At 39.6% G+C, this 24,909-nt stretch overlaps 3 protein-coding genes across 3 annotated transcripts; 1 reads left to right on the forward strand and 2 right to left on the reverse strand.

The window, feature by feature from the left end:
- Nucleotides 1-401: 401 nt before the first annotated feature.
- Nucleotides 402-4,849, reverse strand: LOC149408835 (uncharacterized). The gene is made up of 2 exons (XM_089650382.1): nt 3,700-4,849; nt 402-2,079 (listed from the first exon to the last, which is right to left on the reverse strand). The coding sequence occupies exons 1-2, from the start codon at nt 4,847-4,849 to the stop codon at nt 806-808; spliced, it is 2,424 nt and encodes an 807-aa protein (XP_089506508.1). The 3' UTR covers nt 402-805.
- An 11,149-nt stretch (nt 4,850-15,998) lies between these two features.
- Nucleotides 15,999-18,571, reverse strand: LOC149408836 (uncharacterized). The gene is made up of 3 exons (XM_089650383.1): nt 17,685-18,571; nt 17,107-17,269; nt 15,999-16,840 (listed from the first exon to the last, which is right to left on the reverse strand). The coding sequence occupies exons 1-3, from the start codon at nt 17,730-17,732 to the stop codon at nt 15,999-16,001; spliced, it is 1,053 nt and encodes a 350-aa protein (XP_089506509.1). The 5' UTR covers nt 17,733-18,571.
- Nucleotides 18,572-21,863: 3,292 nt separating this feature from the next.
- Nucleotides 21,864-24,436, forward strand: LOC149408837 (uncharacterized). The gene is made up of 3 exons (XM_089650384.1): nt 21,864-22,750; nt 23,166-23,328; nt 23,595-24,436. The coding sequence occupies exons 1-3, from the start codon at nt 22,703-22,705 to the stop codon at nt 24,434-24,436; spliced, it is 1,053 nt and encodes a 350-aa protein (XP_089506510.1). The 5' UTR covers nt 21,864-22,702.
- Nucleotides 24,437-24,909: the final 473 nt, after the last annotated feature.

Here is a 24,909-nt window from a genome sequence, read left to right on the forward strand (position 1 = left end):
TCTGAAATAAGCGTCCAAAAAAGTCGTGGTTTTTCTAAAAATGCAACTGTATAGAGATTTTCTGACTAAATTCAATTTCGACTACAATTCTCTTCACAATTCCAAAATTTCAGCGCTTTTGGTCCCATAGAGCCTAGAAAAACTGCTTCCAAAGTTCGAACAATAGTCTGAAATTAGCGTCCAAAAAAGTCGTGGTTTTTCTAAAAATACAATTTTATAGAGATTTTGTGACTGAAATCTATTTCGACTAAAATTCTCATCAGTTGTCCAACATCTGGTAATCCCCTATGTCGTGAGATCAACTGAAAATTTCTTTCCCACCATAATAAATAAATAATGAAAAAGTTTTACCTTAGAATAAAACTTATATTATGTACTTAGCTTTATTTAATACCTATAAAGTGAGATAAACATTACCATTTTGCAGCCAAATCGACGTTTCTTACCAAGTTCGTGTGTAATTCTTAGTTTAAATCTCCCGCCAATGTCACCTGCTAGTTCCTAATGCATCCTTCAGGCGGCGCCAGTAGTGGGGACGCCATCAATGATGCTATAATTTCATGTTTCATTAGATCTCATCAGGCAGCCCTTGCCTAGGTTTTAAATAAAGCTAAGTACATAATATAAGTTTTATTGTAAGGTAAAACTTTTTCATTATGTAGCATAGGCTTTATTTAAAACCTATAAAGTGAGATATTGTTTGTTATCGCCTGGTGACATTATGCTAATGTGAATCAAATATAATATTTAAATTTATTTGCTAAAAAGAAAATAGGGGCAAGATTTCCAGAAATCAGCTAACCAGTTACAGAGGTTGAAAAAGGTCAGCAACAGATGGGTCGGTGTTGACTCGGCCAGCCGATTCTGCAATTTCCTTTCTATAGAACCTGGCAAAGGTATTGGGACTTCTCCAGTTACCACGTGACAGTATATCGTCCAGCTTATAATTCTGCAGCCAGTTCAGAGATGCCACTGCTGAACGGATGCTGCCAGGTGGATCCTCTACACCAGCATCCCTGAGGACTGTCCTAATCCAACCTGCAATTACTGCCCTGGAGGCCGCTTTCACTGTCCCACAAGTTGTAATAAATAGGCTAGGTAGTATCGCCTGCGCTCTCCGTTCCTTTGACAGTTCTATGACCTTTTCCGTCCAATAGACAGGGTCTATGTTCCTAGACTCCGAGCGAGCCAGTCTCCACCCTGATTGTTGCCAGTCTGCCGAATCTGTCTTGCCACCAAACACTGGCCAAATGGAGATGCCTTCACTGTCCACTGACAATCTTTCAGCTGTGCAATGGAGCAATGTGAGATCGTGGACTCGGCGCCCTGATGCCAAAAGCAGGATGGTGGCTGCTCTCCTTGATGCTTCAAAGAGAGTAATATGTTGAGGCAAATTCTTCTCCAGCCATGATGATACAACCCTCGGGTCCCAAATGGGGGGTTTCGAAGGCCTTAGTCTAGCTAAAGATATCCCTTTTAATATCTTCTTCACTATCGGATTGGAGCTCAGCTCTCTATTGTCTTCGGGAGAGCCTAAGGTACACACCACTGACTTGTGAACTAAAATGGTACTCAGCGATAGCTTTTCTCTGATGTGTAGATCGGCTAGGAACCTGGCTAAGTCTTCAGCTTTGGGACGCGTGGCATCGAGCTGATTCTCTGACGCCCAGCGCTGCCACCTCCGCCATGCCGGAGCATAAGTGCGAAGGGTGGAACATCTCCACCCGGATCTAAGAAGTTCCTTCTGCTGACTTGACCATCTTGTTAGGTTTTTGTCCCACCCCCACAAAGCCAAATCTCCAGAGTGAAGGACTCTACTTGAGGAGGGGGGTTGTTGGTCCTGGTGTCTATCAGTGCTTCTCCTAGATTGTGAATCGTAAGAGGTGGACCCAAGGCCCGACACTTCAGATCCGCTCTCCAAAATGCCCTTTCCCAACGAGGAGCCACTACCAGGTATAATCCCCTTGCCCTGTTCAGGTGGCAAAGAACCCTCGGCATGAGGCACGGGGGAGGGAAGATCCAAGCCAGCTGATAGTCCCAGTCCCTGCTCCAAGCATTGTGGTAGTCTGCCTTGTCGTCCTGAAAATCAAGAGAAACATACCTTTGAACCACATGCGCTGTCCTAGAGCCAAATAGGTTTATCTCGGGTCGTCCCCATTTTCTGAATGCTACCTCTGTGAAAGAGGGTAGCAAGTGCCATTCGGGTACAGCACGATGACGAGATAGACAGTCCGCTACTTCATTGAAACGACCGGGTAAGTATTGTGCTGTCATGGAGACACAGTGTTTATCCAAAACATCTAGCACTAGTCGAGTACAGCTCAGGAGTTGAGTTGACCTGGTACCACCCTCCTTGCGGAGATAAGATACGACAGACCTGTTATCCGACTGGATCAGAAGACCCGAGCCAGATAGCTCAAGCGCGTGAGGAGACAAGGCAGCCAACACGGCGAGCATCTCCTTTACATTGGAGTGAAGATTCAGCTGGTCATCAGCCCACACACCGCTGAGAAGCTTTTCGTCCAGCTGGGCACCCCAACCCTGATCAGAGGCATCGGTTGTCAAGTAATGCTCAAACAGCGGCAGATGTATAGGTGACGTCAGGGTGAGCGATCGAACCCACCATCTCAATTCCCGAGCGGTAGCTGCCGGAATTGGTGATGACTCCCAAGGGTGGTAGTGTCTGAGTCCTAAGCACCCTTTCTGTATGTACCGGCTGTTGAGCCTGCCTCTTGGAACTGCAAAACTAGCAAAGTTTAAAGAGCCCAAGAGGCTGCGCCCCTTTTCTAGTGACCACCTACCCGTCTGAATAAAACCCTTTAACAAATAAGATAGGGCTGAAACCTTGTTCTGAGGGAGAGACTTTTCATTAGTTAGAGTATTCCAGCTGATACCAAGAAATTGAACTTGTTGTGATGGTTCTAATATTGACTTATCAAATTGTATATGCCATCCCAAGCCTTGCAAAAACTCCACCATTTCAATAGACTGCTGTTTTAAAGTAGGCAGGCATTGGTTTACTAATAAAAAATCATCCAGATACACTAGAATTCTCATCCCTCTCTTCCGCAGTTCCTGCGCTACCCAGTTAGTGAAGGTTGCGAATGCCTTAGGTGCGGTGGCCAAGCCAAAGGGGAGGGATGTCATCTGCAAGAGTTCATTCCTATAGATAAGTCTAAGGAAACATCTATGCTGCTCACTCACAGGTACATGAAAGTAAGCATGTGTGAGGTCCACTTTAACCATCCAGTCATTCGGTTGTAGAAAAGTAGGAACTCGATAAACGTTTACCAGACGAAATTTACTGACAGTCAGAAAATTGTTTAAATACTTTAAGTTAAAGACCGGCCTCTTTGAGCCATCTGATTTGGGGACCAGAAACATGTTAGAAATAAATGAGGGAGTGGCAGGTGCCGACTCTAAAACCTTAAGGGCTTTGAGTTTTTCTATTTGTTCTGTCATTGCCACAGAAGTCTTAGTGGCGAAAGGGGAGTTAAATAAATCAATATTATTATTTAGTGGAGGTTTTGATGAAAATGGAATTCGGTAGCCATCTAACATCTTAAGGATGATAGTAGGGGCACCAAGGTTCCTCCACCTACCGGCGAATGAGCGCAACTGACCTCCTTGAAAAGAGGGCCCGCTGTTAAAACCTCTTACGGTCTGGCTTCCCTGCTCTTTCCTTGGGCCGGAACCTACCTCGGGGAGGGAAAGCTTTAGCGGCCCTACGGGCTGGTTCTGGACCTCGACTCTCAGGGTGCTCCCTTCTCGCGATGGTTCTCCCCTGCTGTACTCTAGGACGAAAGGGCTGCGAGTTCTGCACAGTCGCAGGTTTAACGGGAGGAACTGGTCGCGACGTGCTAGGCTGAGGAGCGAGGCACTTCTTCACTCCCCCTAACTTATCCAGCTGGGCCGACAGGAGGTTCGGGTCAAAGAGATATTCCGATGTGGGCGGAATCTTTCGTAAGGCATCTCGGACGTATCCGTCGCTGATGCCTCGCAATGCCCCCTCTCGTCGATACTCAATGTGGCTAGCCCGTTTTCCGCAGACCATCTGCATGATGTCTTTGGACACCTTCTGGGACTCAGACCCCGCGGCGAAGAGAGACTGCACCTTCTCGAAAAGAGTGGAAGTGCTCAGCTTCGTGCCCGGTTCCGCACTCCAGTTGACCAGCTCCTGGAAGGAGGCCTTCAGGAGATCAGCCTGCAGGGAAAGAGCATTGGTCAGGGAGCCGCAGAAGGAGTCCGTTAACGTACTGGCCGATTCCTCCTGAGCTAGGCGCTTCAATTCAGGGTTCAATGCCAACATTGAGAAGAGAGGGGTTGCGGCATACGACTTCTGGATCTCGAGGTAGCGGACATTGTTCCAGTTGGCCGTCCCCAGATGCTGAAGGAGCTCCACTTTTTTCACCCTCCCTGGGTCGGCCGATGGTATCTTCGGCTGCTTTAGGTCAGTTGTCCACTCCCCGAGATCCAAGTCGCGAGACGGCTTATTCGGATGGATGAGTCCCATTCCCAAATCTCCTGCCAATTCCTCCCGAAGCGACGCAGGGGTGTCCAGGGAGATGCTGTCCTCGTCATCGTCATCGTCGTCTAAGGCGCCACGGACGGGAGCCTCCGAACGCTTCTCTAGCAGCAGACGCAACATTTCCTGCATCTGGGACATCTGCTGTGTTAACAGGTCAATTCGAGGGTCGGCGGGAGCTAATTCACCAACCCTCTGCCTCTTGGCTTTGTCTTCCGCGCAGACCCTCGAACGCTTGCCCCGCGTGTCCGTGTGGATCACCTTCATGACTTCCGCCCTCGAAAATTCGGCTTCCCCGCTCTCGGAACGTTCGGAATCCGACATAATCAAGAAAACACAAAGAAACCACAAAAAAACACCAAACAAAAACACACGAAACTCTAATAAATCGCAATTTTACGGAGTTCGAACAGTCACACTGTTAATAACCTCGAAAAAAAAATGTAAATTTTGCGCAAATACTGAAAAACAGGTTATTTTACGGTATTTGATGTTTGTAAACAAACCAAACGTGTTTGACCTTCGCAAAATAAATGCTAATGAAACATGAAATTATAGCATCATTGATGGCGTCCCCACTACTGGCGCCGCCTGAAGGATGCATTAGGAACTAGCAGGTGACATTGGCGGGAGATTTAAACTAAGAATTACACACGAACTTGGTAAGAAACGTCGATTTGGCTGCAAAATGGTAATGTTTATCTCACTTTATAGGTTTTAAATAAAGCCTATGCTACATAATAAAAATTTATCCCAGGGCAAGTACATCACACATTTTAAAATTTTCCTGATCCTAGTTTGAAATTTAATCCTAATATCATTTTTAATATTAGTTTGGTCTAATCTATTTGATTGTGGGTATCCTAAATACTTATAAACCTCATCCCTTTTCATACTAGTAATTTGTAAATTTCTAAATATACTCTCGTCCCCATTTAAAATTTTGCCTTTCTCTATATGGATCGTTCTATATTTATCTAAACCAAAAGTCATTTTGATATCATCTGAAAAGATTTTAACTACCTCGATCATTTTCTCTAAATTTTGTTTAGAATTCGAAAATAATTATATATCATCCATATATAATAAATGCGAAATTGTACTACTCTCCCTTGTATTACCCTTAACTTTTATTCCAAACTTGCTTTTAATTAACATTTTTGATAGGATTCAATGCTAAGCAAAACCAAAGAGGACTCAATGAGACTCCTTGAAAAATCCCTCTTTTAATTGAAATGCCCGGTATTACTATTTTCTGACCTTTTAAATTGATAAGTAATTTTGTATTCCAAAAGGACATATTTTCCAAAAAGCTATTAATAATGGGGTTAATTTTATATACATTTAATACTTTGATCAGCCACGAGTGCGGGACACTATCGAAAGCCTTTTGGTAGTCTATATAGCAAGTATGTAAATTACGTTTTCGAGTTTGAATCTGTTTTAGAATTACAGAATCGATAACTAATTGTTCTTTACATCCCATATGTTTTCTGCGACAACCTTTTTGTTGTTCAGATAAAATATTTTTTTCATCTAAATGAGTATATTTTATATTAAATCTGTTAAACAAGAGGTTAAAATTTTGTATATTGTCGGTAAACATGTAATGGGTCTGTACTGAGAAGGATTATTAATATTTTCGCTTTTGGGTAACATATAAGTAATGCCCTTGTAACATTTAATGCCAATGGGTGGGTGATGAAGAGATTCATTGTATAAATTAATGATGGGTCTATCGATTGTGACATTAATTGGTAAATTACCGAATACAATTATCTAGTCATCTACGCACACGCACTAACTCAATGTAGGTAGGTAGTGATGAGAACTGATAAGGATGATTAAATAATAGAATATTTTAATATATCAACAGACGCTAATTTATTAAAACAATAATTAAAATAATTAATCAAATAAAATAAACATGAGACTCTATCAAACAACTTATCTCAGGGCGTGTCAAGAATGTACGAGAATTTAACGCCATCTTGATAAAATTTTTGACTAACGAACATGTGACATTAATAAATTTAAAACATGTATTAAAATCTTGTAAGGAATATCTGAGCGGGCGCCAGCGAGTTATAAAATAACTACGCAAGAAGTTAAAATGAGTAATCCCTATTTGAATTATAAGTACATTGTTAAAAAGTTATAAGTAAAAAAGACCTTTCGTAGTTTGCACAGTAGACCCTCATTGTTCCAGCGTTGCACAAACACACCGTAAGCTACCGAGTCCAGCAAGCAACTGAGCTCAACGAAGTGCTCTCCGCACTCATAGCTCGAAACAGTAGTGCCAATTGTAGAATGTTGACCAATGTTTCTCTTAATCGGGTAGGAACTGCCCGTCCAGAAGTACGCACTGCTACACCCTTAGTTAGAAAATTTGGAAAATTTTGAGGTTGACTGACAAATTTTGAAAGATTTTTTGCCAAAAAAGGATGTAAAGTAGTCAGACATTTGTACCAAAAATTATGTATCCAATCGCAACCCGTGGCTTTCCAATTATGAGTATTTTTAATAATTTTATTTAACAATTCAACCGATATATTAGAAAAACTCATTTGTTCAATACCTGAAAAATTGAGTTCTTCATTTTCTATCCATGGAGTTGACTCGTTATGTTTTATATCTTTACTCCAAAAATCGCGCATATCTGATTCAGATGGCAACGGAATATTATTATTCGAAATAATATTTTGTTTAAGTTTGGAATAAAATATTTTTTTCAATTTTCTGGAATAATCTATTATTATTTTTTTTATTATACGTATAATTATATCTTTTTAATTTACTAGCTTTTACGCCTAATTTTTGTTTTAATAAATCCAATAAATCATTGATTATATTTTCATTATTATGACTATCAATGTTATAACCAAATTTTCTACCAATTTCATATACATGTCTCAAAATTTTCCTACTTCTATTTCCATTTTTATATTCTATTAATCTAGCTATGTTACTTCTTAAAAATACTACATCATTTCTAATCTGATCTGCCATTCTGGTTTACTATAACTATATGATCTATCGTCAGAGGATGATAATTTAATTCCTAACTTATTACAAACAGTAATCGCACTAGCGTATACTATTGTATGAAGATCTAAAAAACTAATTTCGTCAAATATGATTTTTGGTAAAATTATGTTATTTAACTCAAAAATTAATTTAGATAATTTCTTTGACGTATGCGATTTCGGTAATTTTGGTCTAACTGTTGGCTCTACATCTATATATCTGTTTATATTATTATGAAGTAAGTTAGCTTATTCTACTACATTTTCATCAACAAAGTTTAAATTTGCAATGTTGATTTCCCTAAGATTATAAATAACGGCTAAGTTATTTGAATCTACTGTAATATCATTGGACATTTCGACTAGAATATTATCCAAACTATCTACATTCAATGCATCTGATATGACATTATTACTTGTATTATTACTTGAAAAAAAAGCATTTTTTGAATATAACATCAATAATAATGTACATGACTCAAAAAACTCTGGAAATCTTTAGAAAATTGCCTTCATGTTAAAGACAAAGTCGGAGATATACCAACACATTTAAATGACCCAGAAGCCATAAATAATCATTTTATTAATCACAGTCAAAATCTAGAACATAGTCCAATTTTAGTCAACCATTATAATACACAAAATCACTCTATAGCAAAATCATTTTCACTTGAAATAGTTGATGAAACTACAATATCAAAACACATTCATACTATCAAATCAAACGCTATCGGTTGCGATAAAATAAGTATCTCAATGATTAAACTCATACTTCCGTATGCACTCAGCACTATAACAACCATTATTAACCAATCATTACGGACAGGTATAGTTCCAGCACTGTGGAAAAATGGTTTAGTCACACCAATTCCGAAAAAGAAACCAATTTCAAGTATTAGTGATCTCAGACCGATTAGCATATTACCAGCATTATCCAAGGTACTCGAAAAAGTTGTGTTTGAGCAAACAGTAGTCTACGCTGAAACATGCGGGATTATACCTCGTCATCAATCGGGGTTTCGTAAAGGCCACAGCACTACAACAGCTCTGCAATGTATTACAGATGATATTCTTGCCTCCACTGATGCAGGCAAAGCCTCGATACTAGTTCTGCTGGACTTCTCTAAGGCATTTGACTTACTGAGCATTCCATTACTTATTGCAAAGTTGCGTTACTTTGGTTTTGACGATGAAGCAATAAAATGGTTTCAAAATTACTTCAAAGATAGAACTCAGCGCACAGTTTGCAAGGATAGTAATGGGACTCTAAAATATTCATCTGACATTATAATAACAAGAGGGGTACCCCAGGGATCGATACTAGGGCCATTGCTTTTTGCTATATATACCGCTGACATGATGCAATCTATTGAACACTGTGGTTCGCACATGTATGCTGATGACACACAACTATATTTATCGTTTGACGTAAGTAAAACTCATGTGGCAGTGGATATGGTAAATGGTGACCTACGTAGAGTTTGCAGTTGGGCAAAGGAGCACGCGTTACTTCTCAATCCTCAAAAAACTGTTGCTTTATTAATGGGAACTAAGCAAAAAATATCATGCGTAAAAAATGGAGGACATGTTGTAAAAATACATGAAACCACCGTTCCCTTTGTTGATGCTGCGCGCAACCTTGGAATAATGGTGGACGGTAGATTGAGGTATGATGAACATGTTAAAAACAGGTCACAGTGGTGCTACTCGAGGCTTCGTCTATTGTACAATATAAGAGATAACATATCAGTGAAACTACGCAAGATTATTACTGATAGTCTTGTTCTCTCAATATTGGACTATGGAGACTCAGTTTACGGTCCATCTTTATTGAAAAAAACCCAAAAACAAGTACAACGAGTCCAAAATGCATGTGTCCGATATTGCTATAATGTCCCGAGACGCGAGCATATCTCGCCTTACCTCTATCGGCATCGAATACTGAATATGTCGAACAGAAGGAAGTTACATCAAATGTGTCAACTGTTCAACTTGATGAATTCAAAGGTTCCTTCCTATCTGTTTGACAGACTGCAGTGGTCCCGTGACTCACATGCACATAGTACACGCCAAAGAGACCATTTACTTGTTCTCCCCAAACATAAAACTGCTGTTTTTGAGGGTAGTTTTAGCTACTCATCGTCAAAACTCTGGAATAAAATACCACTGCCTATTCGAACAACAACATCGTTGCAGTGCTTTAAGAAGCTCTGCAGCGAATGGTTGCTGACAGCACAGTCAACCGCACAACATCATAATTGATTGAATTTAAAATGAAAGGGACACCTACTTGTGATTATTATTTTTTTTTACTTTTATCTATGTATTTTATGTAAATTTAATCCTGAATTTATATTTTATTTTATTTTAAAGAAATTTGTATTTATCGATTTATAACACATTATATTAAAGGCACTGCTGAAAACCAGCTACATTCCCGGAGAAATCCGGAATGTACAGCTGAGCAGTTGCCCTTTTGACAATATAATCATCTAAATGTATGTGTACAAACTATATGCAAACATGTAAAAAATTATTGTCAAATAAACGTTTTTATTATTATTATTATTATTATTGTGTTAATTTGTTCTAAATTATTTCCCCTTTGCAATCTATCTGCTACTTCTCTTTTAATCTGTTCTAATGTGACTACAGAAATTAAATTATTTTTGAAAATAGCTCGCTTTTGGTCTCCTAATCTTTGTTCGCTTACTTGGGCAATCGGATAATTTTGTGAGAAAAGTAAATGTAATTTTTTCCTGTATAACAACATATCTGTTTCTACTTTGGTTACATAAAAATATGAACGAACAATGAACATATTGACATTGTTCGTCCATTTCATACGCTGTCTAGGAATACCTGCTTTTATTTTTTGGGGTCTTAGACTATCCATGTTCATCTGTACAGATGACATAATAATCCCCTGTTCATCTACGTTGGTTGCAAATGACATTGTTGTCATTTTGCAAAACAACTTGGAGATGATTATATCTTTACTACTACATTCCAGTAACCAAATCAATAAATAATTTTCAATGTGACCAAATTAAATATTCTAATCAAACTTCCTTTCGACATAAAAAATCTGTAATTTCCAATTCAACTACCTTTCAACATTACGAATCTATGATATATTATTTCCAGAAAAACGTTATCAACATAAAAATATACCATTAAAATATATTTTTATTTTTTTCAAATGAATGTCAAGTATTGTTGTTTACCTTGGTTACTGGGGTCTTCAAATATTTTTTTTTTAAATCCTATTTATTTACCTAAATATCCTACGGCTTACTTGCAGTTTATTTAATGCGTTATCTGATATACTCTTCTTTAAATATTTATATTTTTTGGGATCAAAGCTAATTCTTTTCTATCTGATATTACAAAAAAATAATCAGAGAGCAAATGCAAAGTATATGCCTAAACTAGCGTTGCTAAGCAATTTTATTTTCTTTTATTTTAAATTTATTTCTATTATTTTCATATTATTTTACTGTTTATTTTATTATGTATTAAAATATAGTAATATAAAGGTTACATGTATCCTCGCTTTCACTCTTGTAATCTCTCAAAATAAATTGTATCGGCGATTTCACCATTAAGTATATTCACTGTCAATTTGACTGTCCTAGAACAGAAGACCTTCCTAGTTGGACAGTCAAAATCTATGCTGTAATATTTTTGTAACAAACAAATAAATAAAAAAAATACAATAAAAAAAATAAAAAATACTTCACCAATACAAAAATGTTCAAAATTAAAACAGGTTTTTCGTAAAAACAACCACCGCTATCGATCTTTCGTAAAATTTCCATGTTTCTGTTATTTAAGGTGGTTGAGTGTTGTATCATACTATTTGCAATATTTAACATAATTCATATTAAAATTAATTTTGTTTCATTTCCATCTATGGACTCTTTTACTTTAAATTTCACGTCTGTGTCAAATTTTATCTTCAGTTAAATACGTCAAAATTGCCTTTGTATCATTTTGTTTATTCTTTTACAAATCAAAATCACGGTCAAAGGTCAAATCATTGAACGAGATTGTTATCAATTCCTTGCATTTCTTTTCTAAAGGCTCTAACGCTCTACAGCCAGCATCTAACATCACCTCACCTTTATTGCATGTTCATCTGAACTATTTATACGCAATTTCTAAACATACAAGTAATATAACACAAGTTTATTACACGAGTAACCTACAAACTACTGTGCGAAAAACACCTTGCTTGAAAGACGATAAGAGTTACCAAAAGAGTTCGATTTACGTCCGACTTCCAGAAACCAGCAAGGGGTCATGTTTTTACGCTTGCTAGAAGACTCCTCTTTGTAAGCTTATTCAAACAAAAATCGGGGGAGAACGAAAAGAACAGAATGAAAAAGAACAGTTGCTAGAATACACCGAAATGTCATAAAATAACAATAATGAACCTTGGTGGTAAAATGGTTAGCTCGATGAAGCTAGACGGTGGTATAGTAACTTGAGTGTGTAAATGTAAGATCTAGAATAACAGAGCACCAAGCTTGGCGCTCGAATCTAGGCACGCGGCTGACTACTGAATTTGTCATCCAACACTGAGGAATTATGATTTGAATTTAAATGTACACAGTTTAAATGTGTCCTCAATTCAGATCATCCTGGGGGAGGAGAAAGGCTTAATTGATTAAAGCTACAAGTACAAGTAAGCAATGTACGATGAAAGAAAAACACTAGTATCAATCTGGAAATAAGGGCTGCCGAAAGCGACCATAGAATGCTGGCTGACTCGTTAGAAATATCCGGAGTACCTCTTAAAGCGGATGAATCTATATTTGAAATAGTAAGGTCAATAGCCGAAACAGCGGACATTCAGATCCTTCCGGAAGACATTCTACAGGCCGTCAGACTACATCCAACTACTGCCAAGGCTCAACCAGGGGGACTGTCTGCAGCGTCAACGTCAACAAAACAAAGGGACCATCCGAAAATCAAAATTAGATTCAATAATCCTAAATTACGTGAGCTTTTGCTCTCTAAGAAAAGAGAAGTCAAATACAAAACATCCCCAGGACTAAACTCAAAAATCTACATCAGTGAAATCCTGTCACCATATCTAAAGGAACTACTATGGAAAACAAAACAACAAGCCATCACAAAGGGATATGCATTTGTATGGACCAAAGATGGAAAGGTTATGGCGCGGAAAGCCGAAAAAGATAAAATAATTTATATTAAACACTCCGATGATATAATAAAGATGATCTGAATTTACTATCCCAAAATCGTACACATCCATCCGATAATTTTAATCTTACCATGGCTAAACAATTAAAAATATTACACCAAAACATACGCAGTATCTCAAAAAATTTTGACAATTTCACTGTCGTACTTCAACAATTGGAGACAGAATTTGACGTGATAATTCTCACAGAATGTTGGCTAGATAAAATCTTCACACCAATACAATTACCTAATTATACGGTCACTTACTCCAAAAATATTAAAAATCAAAATGACGGTATTGTAATTTACTGCAAAAAACATCTACATTCAACTTTAACGGAAGTAGATATCACAGACGCAAACGGCTTTGAAATAATCATAAATAATGACATATGTATTTTAGCTATGTATCGATCACCTTCTATAAAAAACATATTTCCCTTTCTGAGGTCCCTAGACAGTCAACTTATCAAAATGAAAAAACAAAAAAATATCTGCTTAATAGGAGATATGAATATAAACATTTTAGAAAATAAAAAACATCCACAAAGTGACGATTACTTAAACCTTTTGTTATTCCATGGACTCTTTAGCACCATAAATGAACCCACAAGAGTCAACTTTAAACAAAATAACCTATTACCCACACAAACTTGTATTGACCACATTATGTTAAAAACAAAAAGATCATACAAATCCTCAATCCATCACTCGACAATTACAGACCACTATACACTTATCCTGAAAATAAACACTACAAACAATTCACAAGAAATACACTCCAAAACCACAAAAACCCACAATACAACTGATATTTTAAAACTAAATGACATACTACTTAATAAAAAATGGGAAGAACTCGTAGAAAATAATAAAATTAATGAAGCATGGTCACTTTTTATAGAATGTATTCAAGACGAATTTAAAAAAAATACCATCACGTCCGAAAAAAGTTCTCCAACTAAACATAAACTTCTAAAACCGTGGATATCAAAAGGACTCATAACAAGTTTCAGTAAAAGAGACAAACTCCACAAACAATGCAAATCTAACCCATATGACATCTATCTCATAAATTTCTATAAACGATATCGAAACTTATGCACACGACTTGCACGTATATCGAAAGAAATATATTATAAAAATAAATTAGATAAATGCAACAAGGACCCCAAAAAATTTGGCAAATCCTAAAAGAAATATCCCACACATCTTCAAAGAAAAGCGATTCCATAACCGAGATTAAAATAGATAACGAGATTATTAAGACATCAGAACAACCACTAAAAGTATGTAATTTTGTGAATAACTATTTCGCTAACGTCGGCAAGGTATTAGCAAACAGAATCACTACAAATGACGATATCCCAGAATTCTCAAACCACTATACACACACTAGTGTTTCTTCCTTTAAAATACCATACATTACCCAAATACAAACACTAAAACTTATAAACGAACTAAAAAACACAAACTCTCAGGGTAGCGACAAAATATCACCGATGACACTAAAAATAATAAAGTCAGCACTTCTTATCCCACTTACTATACTTATAAATCGGTCCATTAAAGAAGGAGTGTTCCCAACTATTTTGAAAACGGGCAAAGTAATTCCAATCCATAAAAAAGGAAACAAGGAAGAAATTAATAATTACAGACCAATCACAATTCTAAACACGCTTTCAAAAATTCTCGAGAAACATATCAAAAACCACCTTTTAATTTTTCTTAACAAAAACAACATACTATCACCAAATCAATTTGGATTCAGGGAAAATATGAGTACCTCACATGCCATAGCCTCAGTAACAGACTTCCTCAAAACAAATATAGATCAGGGTAAAAAATGCCTTGGAATATTCCTAGACCTGGCAAAAGCGTTTGACACAATTCACCACCAAAACCTGCTAAATAAACTTAAATATTTCGGAATCACGGGAACAGAACTCAAATTAATTGAAAGCTACATGGAAAATCGCACCCAATATACTTCAATAGAAAACACATGTAGTGACAAGGAACAAGTATCCTACGGAGTACCACAAGGCAGCATACTTGGCCCAATCCTATTTCTTATTTATATTAACGATCTATGTCACCTCCAAACAGACGGGGAAATTATAAGCTTTGCTGATGACACTGTGTTACTTTTTAAGGCCACTGACTGGAACACACTAATCACAAAAGCTGAAGTTGGCCTAAATATTACAAAAAAATGGCTTGACTCTAACTTATTAACTTTAAATATAGATAAGACTAAATTCATAACCTTTAGCATAAACTCGAGAGGCCAACCCGCCAAAAACATCTACCTTAAAATACATTCCTGTCACTCAGCGAGCACCCCGTGCAATTGTCCTGCAATCACACAAACCGAAAATATCAAATATCTTGGTATATACTTCGACCGATATTTAAAATGGGACAGACATATTGAATCGGTTAAAGGAAAGATAAATAAGTTGATTTACTTTTTCAAAAACGTGAGAAATATACTAAACATATTTGATATTAAGAATATATACCTCGCAATAGCACAATCTATAATGGAATACGGCATTATTGCCTGGGGCTATGCCAGTAAAAAATACATTAACACACTATATAAAGCTCAGAAAACCTTAATAAAAGTAATACTTAAAGTACCAATACTAACACCCACTTCAACCATATTTAAACAATTCCCAGTGTTGAAGATTCAAAAACTATATTCAAAACAAATACTTACTTTCCTTTACAAGAACCTAAACACATTTAAAACTTCACAAACTTCTCGCAATACCAGAACAAGACATGCACACCAACTACTAATACCAAAAACCAACACATCCTTTGGACAAAAACACTACAGATTCCAGGCTATAAAACTATTCAATTCACTTCCAACACAATATAAAACATCTAATCTTACAGAATACAAAAAACACATATGGAACTGGCTACAATCCTGTTAATATTTATTTTTTTATATTTCACTTTTTTGGAATAACTATGGAAAAACTACTGTCATAACTATGGAAAAATCGATTTTATATTTTAATTTTTAATGTTTCTCTGTGTAACCAACTCCACTGTATTATTTTAGAATTATATAACTTTACAATTGAAAAAGTCCTCCACAACACAGGTGAACTCCTAGCGTGGAGGACAATATACTATACCATTGTTTAACAAATATATTAAAGAATAAATAAAAAAATAAAAAAAATAAAAAAAATAAAAAAAATCCTGGCTTACCCGGGATAATGCGGGCCGGGCTGAGCCTGCGACCTGGTCCCCGTCGCGTACAGCTGCTGCTGGAAGTTGTGGAACTGCTGCGCATAGTTGGGGTCTGCCGTGCTCGGCATCACAAAGCCCTGTGAGGATTTGAAGCCGGCCCCGGGCCCGCCCATGGACGCCGGCAGTGGCTGCGAACTGTGCGGCGCCCCCATGCGCATGGGCCCGCCCTTCATCATCGGCCAGAAGTTGGGATTGCACACCATCCCACCACCCGGAGGGATTCCGCCTTGGAAGGGGTCCGCCATCTTCGGCGGGGAGTTGAAGCCGCCGGGGTAGTGCGGCATGCGGATCATTCCAGGGCCGCCGCGCATTGGACCCATCATCGGGCCCTGCGGCCACATAGGCCCCATCATTTGATCGGACATATCCATGCGTGGGCCCATTCCCGGCTGCTGATGTTGTCCCATTGGCCCGCCACACGGTCCACCAGAAAAATATTGCATATTCATGTTATTTTTTTGTTCCATGTGCATTGGGTTTGCGACCCATTGTAAGAAGTCCAAACTAGGCGGGCCTCTCGGGCCTGCGGAGCAAGGGAGTTGCGGCCGCGTCGGGAGGTGTTGAATGGTGTTTGGGGCGCTGGCTTTGACTTGCACGTTGGCCCCGTTGAAGGCGGCGATTTTGCCGGGAGGCATGCGCGGTCCGCCCATCATGGAGGGGTCCGGAGGACCGAAGCCCATGGGACCCATAGAGGCGTCGCCTATCTTGGGGTTCATATTCATGCCGAAGGGGAAGTCTCCAGGGCCCATCATGCCGTCCATAGGGCCCACCGCGCCCATTTCTCCCATGTTACCAACTGTGGAAAGAGAAAACATTGTCAGTTTCGAAGCGAATCTCTGTTTCAAATCCCACGTATTTAATAATCATAATATGAGATCATTTATTAATGGATTTGTAATATAAAGAACATATGAAGCCCTTCTTCGCAGTATTCTCGAATATAACTCCATTATTTGGGCCCCTTCTGAACAAAACAGTACAAAAGAGATTTACGCATTACATATATACGAGAGAATATACGATTTATTTACAGGAATGGTACTCATCAGGTTAGGTACTCACCCACATCCTGCATGAGCAGCGCAGCATGGTGGTGCGGATAGGGATGCGGGGGCCCTCCTGTCAGCTGCTGAGACATCTGCGCCAGTGATGAAGTGGGATCGAAGCCCCCGCCCGCTCCGCTGGGTGCCAGTGGCGCGTGCTCACCTCGCACCATCCCGCCGCCCTGGGATAAAATACAATGTGTTAGGTTAGTTGACGAAAAATAATTCATGTAGGTAGCTACTATAGGCTCGAACTAACCTAATAGTAACCCAAGCAATCAGGGACATCAAGTCAATAAGAGAGTCACAGGACCTAAGAAGGTTGTAACCTAGTTTGAAAAATGTCAATTTCACCTCTCCTCTCCTTCCTTTCCTTAAAAAGACCCTCCAGATCCCAGCACACAGAACCCCAAGGATGTAGTCCACACAAATCCTAAGCTAATGAAACAATAATCTTAACCATGAAGCAGAAAACTGGCATCATTAAATTAGCACAGCTTTCCCCCCCAAGAGAGATCTCGGTCAGAGCAAATATTTTCAGTCAAAAATTTTCAGGAATAATAAAACAGAACACTTAGATACATAGCAATCACATACCTCGGGTCCACCTGGATTGCCCTGCATTCCTGTGGGACTGTCATCCATATTCCCTTGGGCCCCATATTCTCCAGGTTTCCGCACGCCATTCCCTTCCCCATGTTCTGCTGCTGCATGGAATGGTGTCCGGGCGACGAAGACGACATGGACTGGGAGGCGGTGGCCCCCGAGGGAGCTGCCGTGGACGCCGGAGGTTGTTGTCCTTGCTGTTGTTGCTGGCCCTGTTGCTGTTGTTGTTGTTGCTGGCCCTGCGTAAGGGTTGTTATTGATAGCGGCTCAATTTAAAATATTACACGACGTAGTGCATCGCCTTAACTCTTTAAATGTAATAAATTTTCATTGACAACAAAAAAATTAGGAGACAATCTCATTCAGAATAACTTAGAATAAGAATTTATATTAGGTTGGAGAATATTTCCGTGCACATCTCTATTTGTAGCCATCCAAATTTGTATTGCCCTTTGTTTTAATTGAGAATAAATTAATGACATTATTTTCAATATTTAAGAATATATCGTATGGCAAAGGCTTGGTGGCACAGAATGGACACTTTTTTAATTGGAGAAAACACAGATACAGACAGTAATAAACATGACATTAAAAAAACATTAATTGGAGAATTCGCCTGCATCCTGACTTTTTCTCACAGTCTAACTAGCAAAACTATAAGAATTTGGCCGGGAGACCAATCTTTGGCGAAATTGAAAATGTTAAACACAAAGCAGTCTTGTAAATAAAAGCGTACTCACCAGGTATATTGGAGTTGGGAGTCTGCGGGTTATTTGATCCCGGGAAACTGGGACTGTGGTCCAGCGAGTATCGCCCCGCTCGGTCCATGTGGGGCCCCTCACTCGAGTTGTGGCCCTCCGGGGTGCATGGCATCATACTGGATCGAAAAAAGATTAATATTCATTAGAAAAAATATATATTAAAAAAGAAGGTTTCAACCATTTCTTTTTTATCTGAATATAACCACACAAGAGTCCCAATTGCTCCCAACCGTCTGGAGCCAGTGGATCGGGACTATGAATTGAAGTATGCTTTAAGGTTGAAAGTAGTAGGGAGGGGAAGGAGATGGGGAAAAAGAAGGTGAGGAAATTTTATGAGCTATTCAGATATGGTCACCAAACATGGCTAAAACCATTTCAAGCAACGTTGGGACGATACTGAAAGTATGTGTCTTGTAAGTGGCGCAAGTATTTTTTTATGTGAAACTACACAAGAGTCCCGATTGCTCCCAACCGTCTGGAGCCAGTGAGACTATCTCCAATCGTGCTATGTTGTAAGGCTGAAGGTAGTGGGGACTTGAAGGAGATTGGGAAGAGGAAGGTGGGGAAGTATACTCTAAACATATATTATTTTAATTAATTAATTAATTGTGAAATAACACTAATTAACAAGACCGCAAATATGCAAATTGTTGGGGAAAGGCGATTATTTGTAGATTTCTTGTTGTAAAATGTGCCACAATCATTAGATAGGCCACAATTTCAGAAAAAGTGGGTGCTATTTGTTATGCTGGGTAACTTATTGAGAAATGTGAGAAATCTTATCATACAGGAGTAAAATAAAATATGTATAGTTTTAAGTTACTAGTTGTAAGTCTCTAGCTATTGATCTTAGTTATAAGCCACTAGTAATAAATCAAAGTTATAAGTCAAAGTGATGGAGAATAGGTTAAATGTATAAATTAAGCTGTTAAGCGCCCTGAAGATGATTTTCTTTCAAAAACGGCATTATAGAAATGATCCAATCATTATTATTATAATTTAAATGCAAAATACGAAATTTTCAGGTGTGTAATAAAATTACTTCTTGGGGGAAGCGTGTTAACCCGTTGGATACAGATATCACAGCAGTTACGTTGCGAGCAGTCGTGCCCCATTAGTGGACGTCACAATAGTTGTCCTGTGTAACGTTTAAGGTTAAACACAATGCTCGTTATATTCTACGTGTTCATAGATGGCGTTTTATTCAAATACGCTTTTTACATACAAATTATTTGTTTGCGCCCGTACGTATGCAATGTGAATATGATAAAGACTCTACAAAATTCTTTCAGACAACATAAAAAAATGTGATTCACAAAAAAATTTCAAAGATTATGTAAAAACTTGGATCAAAAATATTAATAGGGCCTTTACCGGTGCATTCACCCAAATTCGCCGCTATTGAAGTCACCACTTTATTGAGCGAATACATCTAAATACAAATACAGGTATGTTCAAAGGTATTAGGAACTAACTTGAAAAATCTCTGTGAACGAGGGTAGCAAGTGCCATTCGGGTACAGCACGATGACGAGATAGACAGTCCGCTACTTCATTGAAACGACCGGGTAAGTATTGTGCTGTCATGGAGACACAGTGTTTATCCAAAACATCTAGCACTAGTCGAGTACAGCTCAGGAGTTGAGTTGACCTGGTACCACCCTCCTTGCGGAGATAAGATACGACAGACCTGTTATCCGACTGGATCAGAAGACCCGAGCCAGATAGCTCAAGCGCGTGAGGAGACAAGGCAGCCAACACGGCGAGCATCTCCTTTACATTGGAGTGAAGATTCAGCTGGTCATCAGCCCACACACCGCTGAGAAGCTTTTCGTCCAGCTGGGCACCCCAACCCTGATCAGAGGCATCGGTTGTCAGGTAATGCTCAAACAGCGGCAGATGTATAGGTGACGTCAGGGTGAGCGATCGAACCCACCATCTCAATTCCCGAGCGGTAGCTGCCGGAATTGGTGATGACTCCCGGACTGTCTATCTCGTCATCGTGCTGTACCCGAATGGCACTTGCTACCCTCGTTCACAGAGATTTTTCAAGTTAGTTCCTAATACCTTTGAACATACCTGTATTTGTATTTAGATGTATTCGCTCAATAAAGTGGTGACTTCAATAGCGGCGAATTTGGGTGAATGCACCGGTAAAGGCCCTATTAATATTTTTGATCCAAGTTTTTACATAATCTTTGAAATTTTTTTGTGAATCACATTTTTTTATGTTGTCTGAAAGAATTTTGTAGAGTCTTTATCATATTCACATTGCATACGTACGGGCGCAAACAAATAATTTGTATGTAAAAAGCGTATTTGAATAAAACGCCATCTATGAACACGTAGAATATAACGAGCATTGTGTTTAACCTTAAACGTTACACAGGACAACTATTGTGACGTCCACTAATGGGGCACGACTGCTCGCAACGTAACTGCTGTGATATCTGTATCCAACGGGTTAACACGCTTCCCCCAAGAAGTAATTTTATTACACACCTGAAAATTTCGTATTTTGCATTTAAATTATAATAATAATGATTGGATCATTTCTATAATGCCGTTTTTGAAAGAAAATCATCTTCAGGGCGCTTAACAGCTTAATTTATACATTTAACCTATTCTCCATCACTTTGACTTATAACTTTGATTTATTACTAGTGGCTTATAACTAAGATCAATAGCTAGAGACTTACAACTAGTAACTTAAAACTATACATATTTTATTTTACTCCTGTATGATAAGATTTCTCACATTTCTCAATAAGTTACCCAGCATAACAAATAGCACCCACTTTTTCTGAAATTGTGGCCTATCTAATGATTGTGGCACATTTTACAACAAGAAATCTACAAATAATCGCCTTTCCCCAACAATTTGCATATTTGCGGTCTTGTTAATTAGTGTTATTTCACAATTAATTAATTAATTAAAATAATATATGTTTAGAGTATACTTCCCCACCTTCCTCTTCCCAATCTCCTTCAAGTCCCCACTACCTTCAGCCTTACAACATAGCACGATTGGAGATAGTCTCACTGGCTCCAGACGGTTGGGAGCAATCGGGACTCTTGTGTAGTTTCACATAAAAAAATACTTGCGCCACTTACAAGACACATACTTTCAGTATCGTCCCAACGTTGCTTGAAATGGTTTTAGCCATGTTTGGTGACCATATCTGAATAGCTCATAAAATTTCCTCACCTTCTTTTTCCCCATCTCCTTCCCCTCCCTACTACTTTCAACCTTAAAGCATACTTCAATTCATAGTCCCGATCCACTGGCTCCAGACGGTTGGGAGCAATTGGGACTCTTGTGTGGTTATATTCAGATAAAAAAGAAATGGTTGAAACCTTCTTTTTTAATATATATTTTTTCTAATGAATATTAATCTTTTTTCGATCCAGTATGATGCCATGCACCCCGGAGGGCCACAACTCGAGTGAGGGGCCCCACATGGACCGAGCGGGGCGATACTCGCTGGACCACAGTCCCAGTTTCCCGGGATCAAATAACCCGCAGACTCCCAACTCCAATATACCTGGTGAGTACGCTTTTATTTACAAGACTGCTTTGTGTTTAACATTTTCAATTTCGCCAAAGATTGGTCTCCCGGCCAAATTCTTATAGTTTTGCTAGTTAGACTGTGAGAAAAAGTCAGGATGCAGGCGAATTCTCCAATTAATGTTTTTTTAATGTCATGTTTATTACTGTCTGTATCTGTGTTTTCTCCAATTAAAAAAGTGTCCATTCTGTGCCACCAAGCCTTTGCCATACGATATATTCTTAAATATTGAAAATAATGTCATTAATTTATTCTCAATTAAAACAAAGGGCAATACAAATTTGGATGGCTACAAATAGAGATGTGCACGGAAATATTCTCCAACCTAATATAAATTCTTATTCTAAGTTATTCTGAATGAGATTGTCTCCTAATTTTTTTGTTGTCAATGAAAATTTATTACATTTAAAGAGTTAAGGCGATGCACTACGTCGTGTAATATTTTAAATTGAGCCGCTATCAATAACAACCCTTACGCAGGGCCAGCAACAACAACAACAGCAACAGGGCCAGCAACAACAGCAAGGACAACAACCTCCGGCGTCCACGGCAGCTCCCTCGGGGGCCACCGCCTCCCAGTCCATGTCGTCTTCGTCGCCCGGACACCATTCCATGCAGCAGCAGAACATGGGGAAGGGAATGGCGTGCGGAAACCTGGAGAATATGGGGCCCAAGGGAATATGGATGACAGTCCCACAGGAATGCAGGGCAATCCAGGTGGACCCGAGGTATGTGATTGCTATGTATCTAAGTGTTCTGTTTTATTATTCCTGAAAATTTTTGACTGAAAATATTTGCTCTGACCGAGATCTCTCTTGGGGGGGAAAGCTGTGCTAATTTAATGATGCCAGTTTTCTGCTTCATGGTTAAGATTATTGTTTCATTAGCTTAGGATTTGTGTGGACTACATCCTTGGGGTTCTGTGTGCTGGGATCTGGAGGGTCTTTTTAAGGAAAGGAAGGAGAGGAGAGGTGAAATTGACATTTTTCAAACTAGGTTACAACCTTCTTAGGTCCTGTGACTCTCTTATTGACTTGATGTCCCTGATTGCTTGGGTTACTATTAGGTTAGTTCGAGCCTATAGTAGCTACCTACATGAATTATTTTTCGTCAACTAACCTAACACATTGTATTTTATCCCAGGGCGGCGGGATGGTGCGAGGTGAGCACGCGCCACTGGCACCCAGCGGAGCGGGCGGGGGCTTCGATCCCACTTCATCACTGGCGCAGATGTCTCAGCAGCTGACAGGAGGGCCCCCGCATCCCTATCCGCACCACCATGCTGCGCTGCTCATGCAGGATGTGGGTGAGTACCTAACCTGATGAGTACCATTCCTGTAAATAAATCGTATATTCTCTCGTATATATGTAATGCGTAAATCTCTTTTGTACTGTTTTGTTCAGAAGGGGCCCAAATAATGGAGTTATATTCGAGAATACTGCGAAGAAGGGCTTCATATGTTCTTTATATTACAAATCCATTAATAAATGATCTCATATTATGATTATTAAATACGTGGGATTTGAAACAGAGATTCGCTTCGAAACTGACAATGTTTTCTCTTTCCACAGTTGGTAACATGGGAGAAATGGGCGCGGTGGGCCCTATGGACGGCATGATGGGCCCTGGAGACTTCCCCTTCGGCATGAATATGAACCCCAAGATAGGCGACGCCTCTATGGGTCCCATGGGCTTCGGTCCTCCGGACCCCTCCATGATGGGCGGACCGCGCATGCCTCCCGGCAAAATCGCCGCCTTCAACGGGGCCAACGTGCAAGTCAAAGCCAGCGCCCCAAACACCATTCAACACCTCCCGACGCGGCCGCAACTCCCTTGCTCCGCAGGCCCGAGAGGCCCGCCTAGTTTGGACTTCTTACAATGGGTCGCAAACCCAATGCACATGGAACAAAAAAATAACATGAATATGCAATATTTTTCTGGTGGACCGTGTGGCGGGCCAATGGGACAACATCAGCAGCCGGGAATGGGCCCACGCATGGATATGTCCGATCAAATGATGGGGCCTATGTGGCCGCAGGGCCCGATGATGGGTCCAATGCGCGGCGGCCCTGGAATGATCCGCATGCCGCACTACCCCGGCGGCTTCAACTCCCCGCCGAAGATGGCGGACCCCTTCCAAGGCGGAATCCCTCCGGGTGGTGGGATGGTGTGCAATCCCAACTTCTGGCCGATGATGAAGGGCGGGCCCATGCGCATGGGGGCGCCGCACAGTTCGCAGCCACTGCCGGCGTCCATGGGCGGGCCCGGGGCCGGCTTCAAATCCTCACAGGGCTTTGTGATGCCGAGCACGGCAGACCCCAACTATGCGCAGCAGTTCCACAACTTCCAGCAGCAGCTGTACGCGACGGGGACCAGGTCGCAGGCTCAGCCCGGCCCGCATTATCCCGGGTAAGCCAGGATTGATACTAGTGTTTTTCTTTCATCGTACATTGCTTACTTGTACTTGTAGCTTTAATCAATTAAGCCTTTCTCCTCCCCCAGGATGATCTGAATTGAGGACACATTTAAACTGTGTACATTTAAATTCAAATCATAATTCCTCAGTGTTGGATGACAAATTCAGTAGTCAGCCGCGTGCCTAGATTCGAGCGCCAAGCTTGGTGCTCTGTTATTCTAGATCTTACATTTACACACTCAAGTTACTATACCACCGTCTAGCTTCATCGAGCTAACCATTTTACCACCAAGGTTCATTATTGTTATTTTATGACATTTCGGTGTATTCTAGCAACTGTTCTTTTTCATTCTGTTCTTTTCGTTCTCCCCCGATTTTTGTTTGAATAAGCTTACAAAGAGGAGTCTTCTAGCAAGCGTAAAAACATGACCCCTTGCTGGTTTCTGGAAGTCGGACGTAAATCGAACTCT

This window comes from Hesperophylax consimilis, unplaced genomic scaffold (assembly GCF_061612785.1).
Source record: "Hesperophylax consimilis isolate HC1 unplaced genomic scaffold, BYU_Hcon_1.0 scaffold_51, whole genome shotgun sequence".
In the NCBI taxonomy this organism is placed as follows: Eukaryota; Metazoa; Arthropoda; class Insecta; order Trichoptera; family Limnephilidae; genus Hesperophylax; species Hesperophylax consimilis.

Coding starts and splice junctions, on each gene's coding strand:
- LOC149408835 (XM_089650382.1), bottom strand. CDS start 4,849: ATGTCGGATTCCGAACGTTCCGAGAGCGGGGAAGCCGAATTTTCGAGG. Junction 2,080..3,699: donor TAAAGCTTTCCCTCCCCGAG/GTAGGTTCCGGC, acceptor CTTGATTTTCAG/GACGACAAGGCAGACTACCA.
- LOC149408836 (XM_089650383.1), bottom strand. CDS start 17,732: ATGGATGACAGTCCCACAGGAATGCAGGGCAATCCAGGTGGACCCGAG. Junction 17,270..17,684: donor GCAATCCAGGTGGACCCGAG/GTATGTGATTGC, acceptor ATTTTATCCCAG/GGCGGCGGGATGGTGCGAGG. Junction 16,841..17,106: donor GCTGCTCATGCAGGATGTGG/GTGAGTACCTAA, acceptor CTCTTTCCACAG/TTGGTAACATGGGAGAAATG.
- LOC149408837 (XM_089650384.1), top strand. CDS start 22,703: ATGGATGACAGTCCCACAGGAATGCAGGGCAATCCAGGTGGACCCGAG. Junction 22,751..23,165: donor GCAATCCAGGTGGACCCGAG/GTATGTGATTGC, acceptor ATTTTATCCCAG/GGCGGCGGGATGGTGCGAGG. Junction 23,329..23,594: donor GCTGCTCATGCAGGATGTGG/GTGAGTACCTAA, acceptor CTCTTTCCACAG/TTGGTAACATGGGAGAAATG.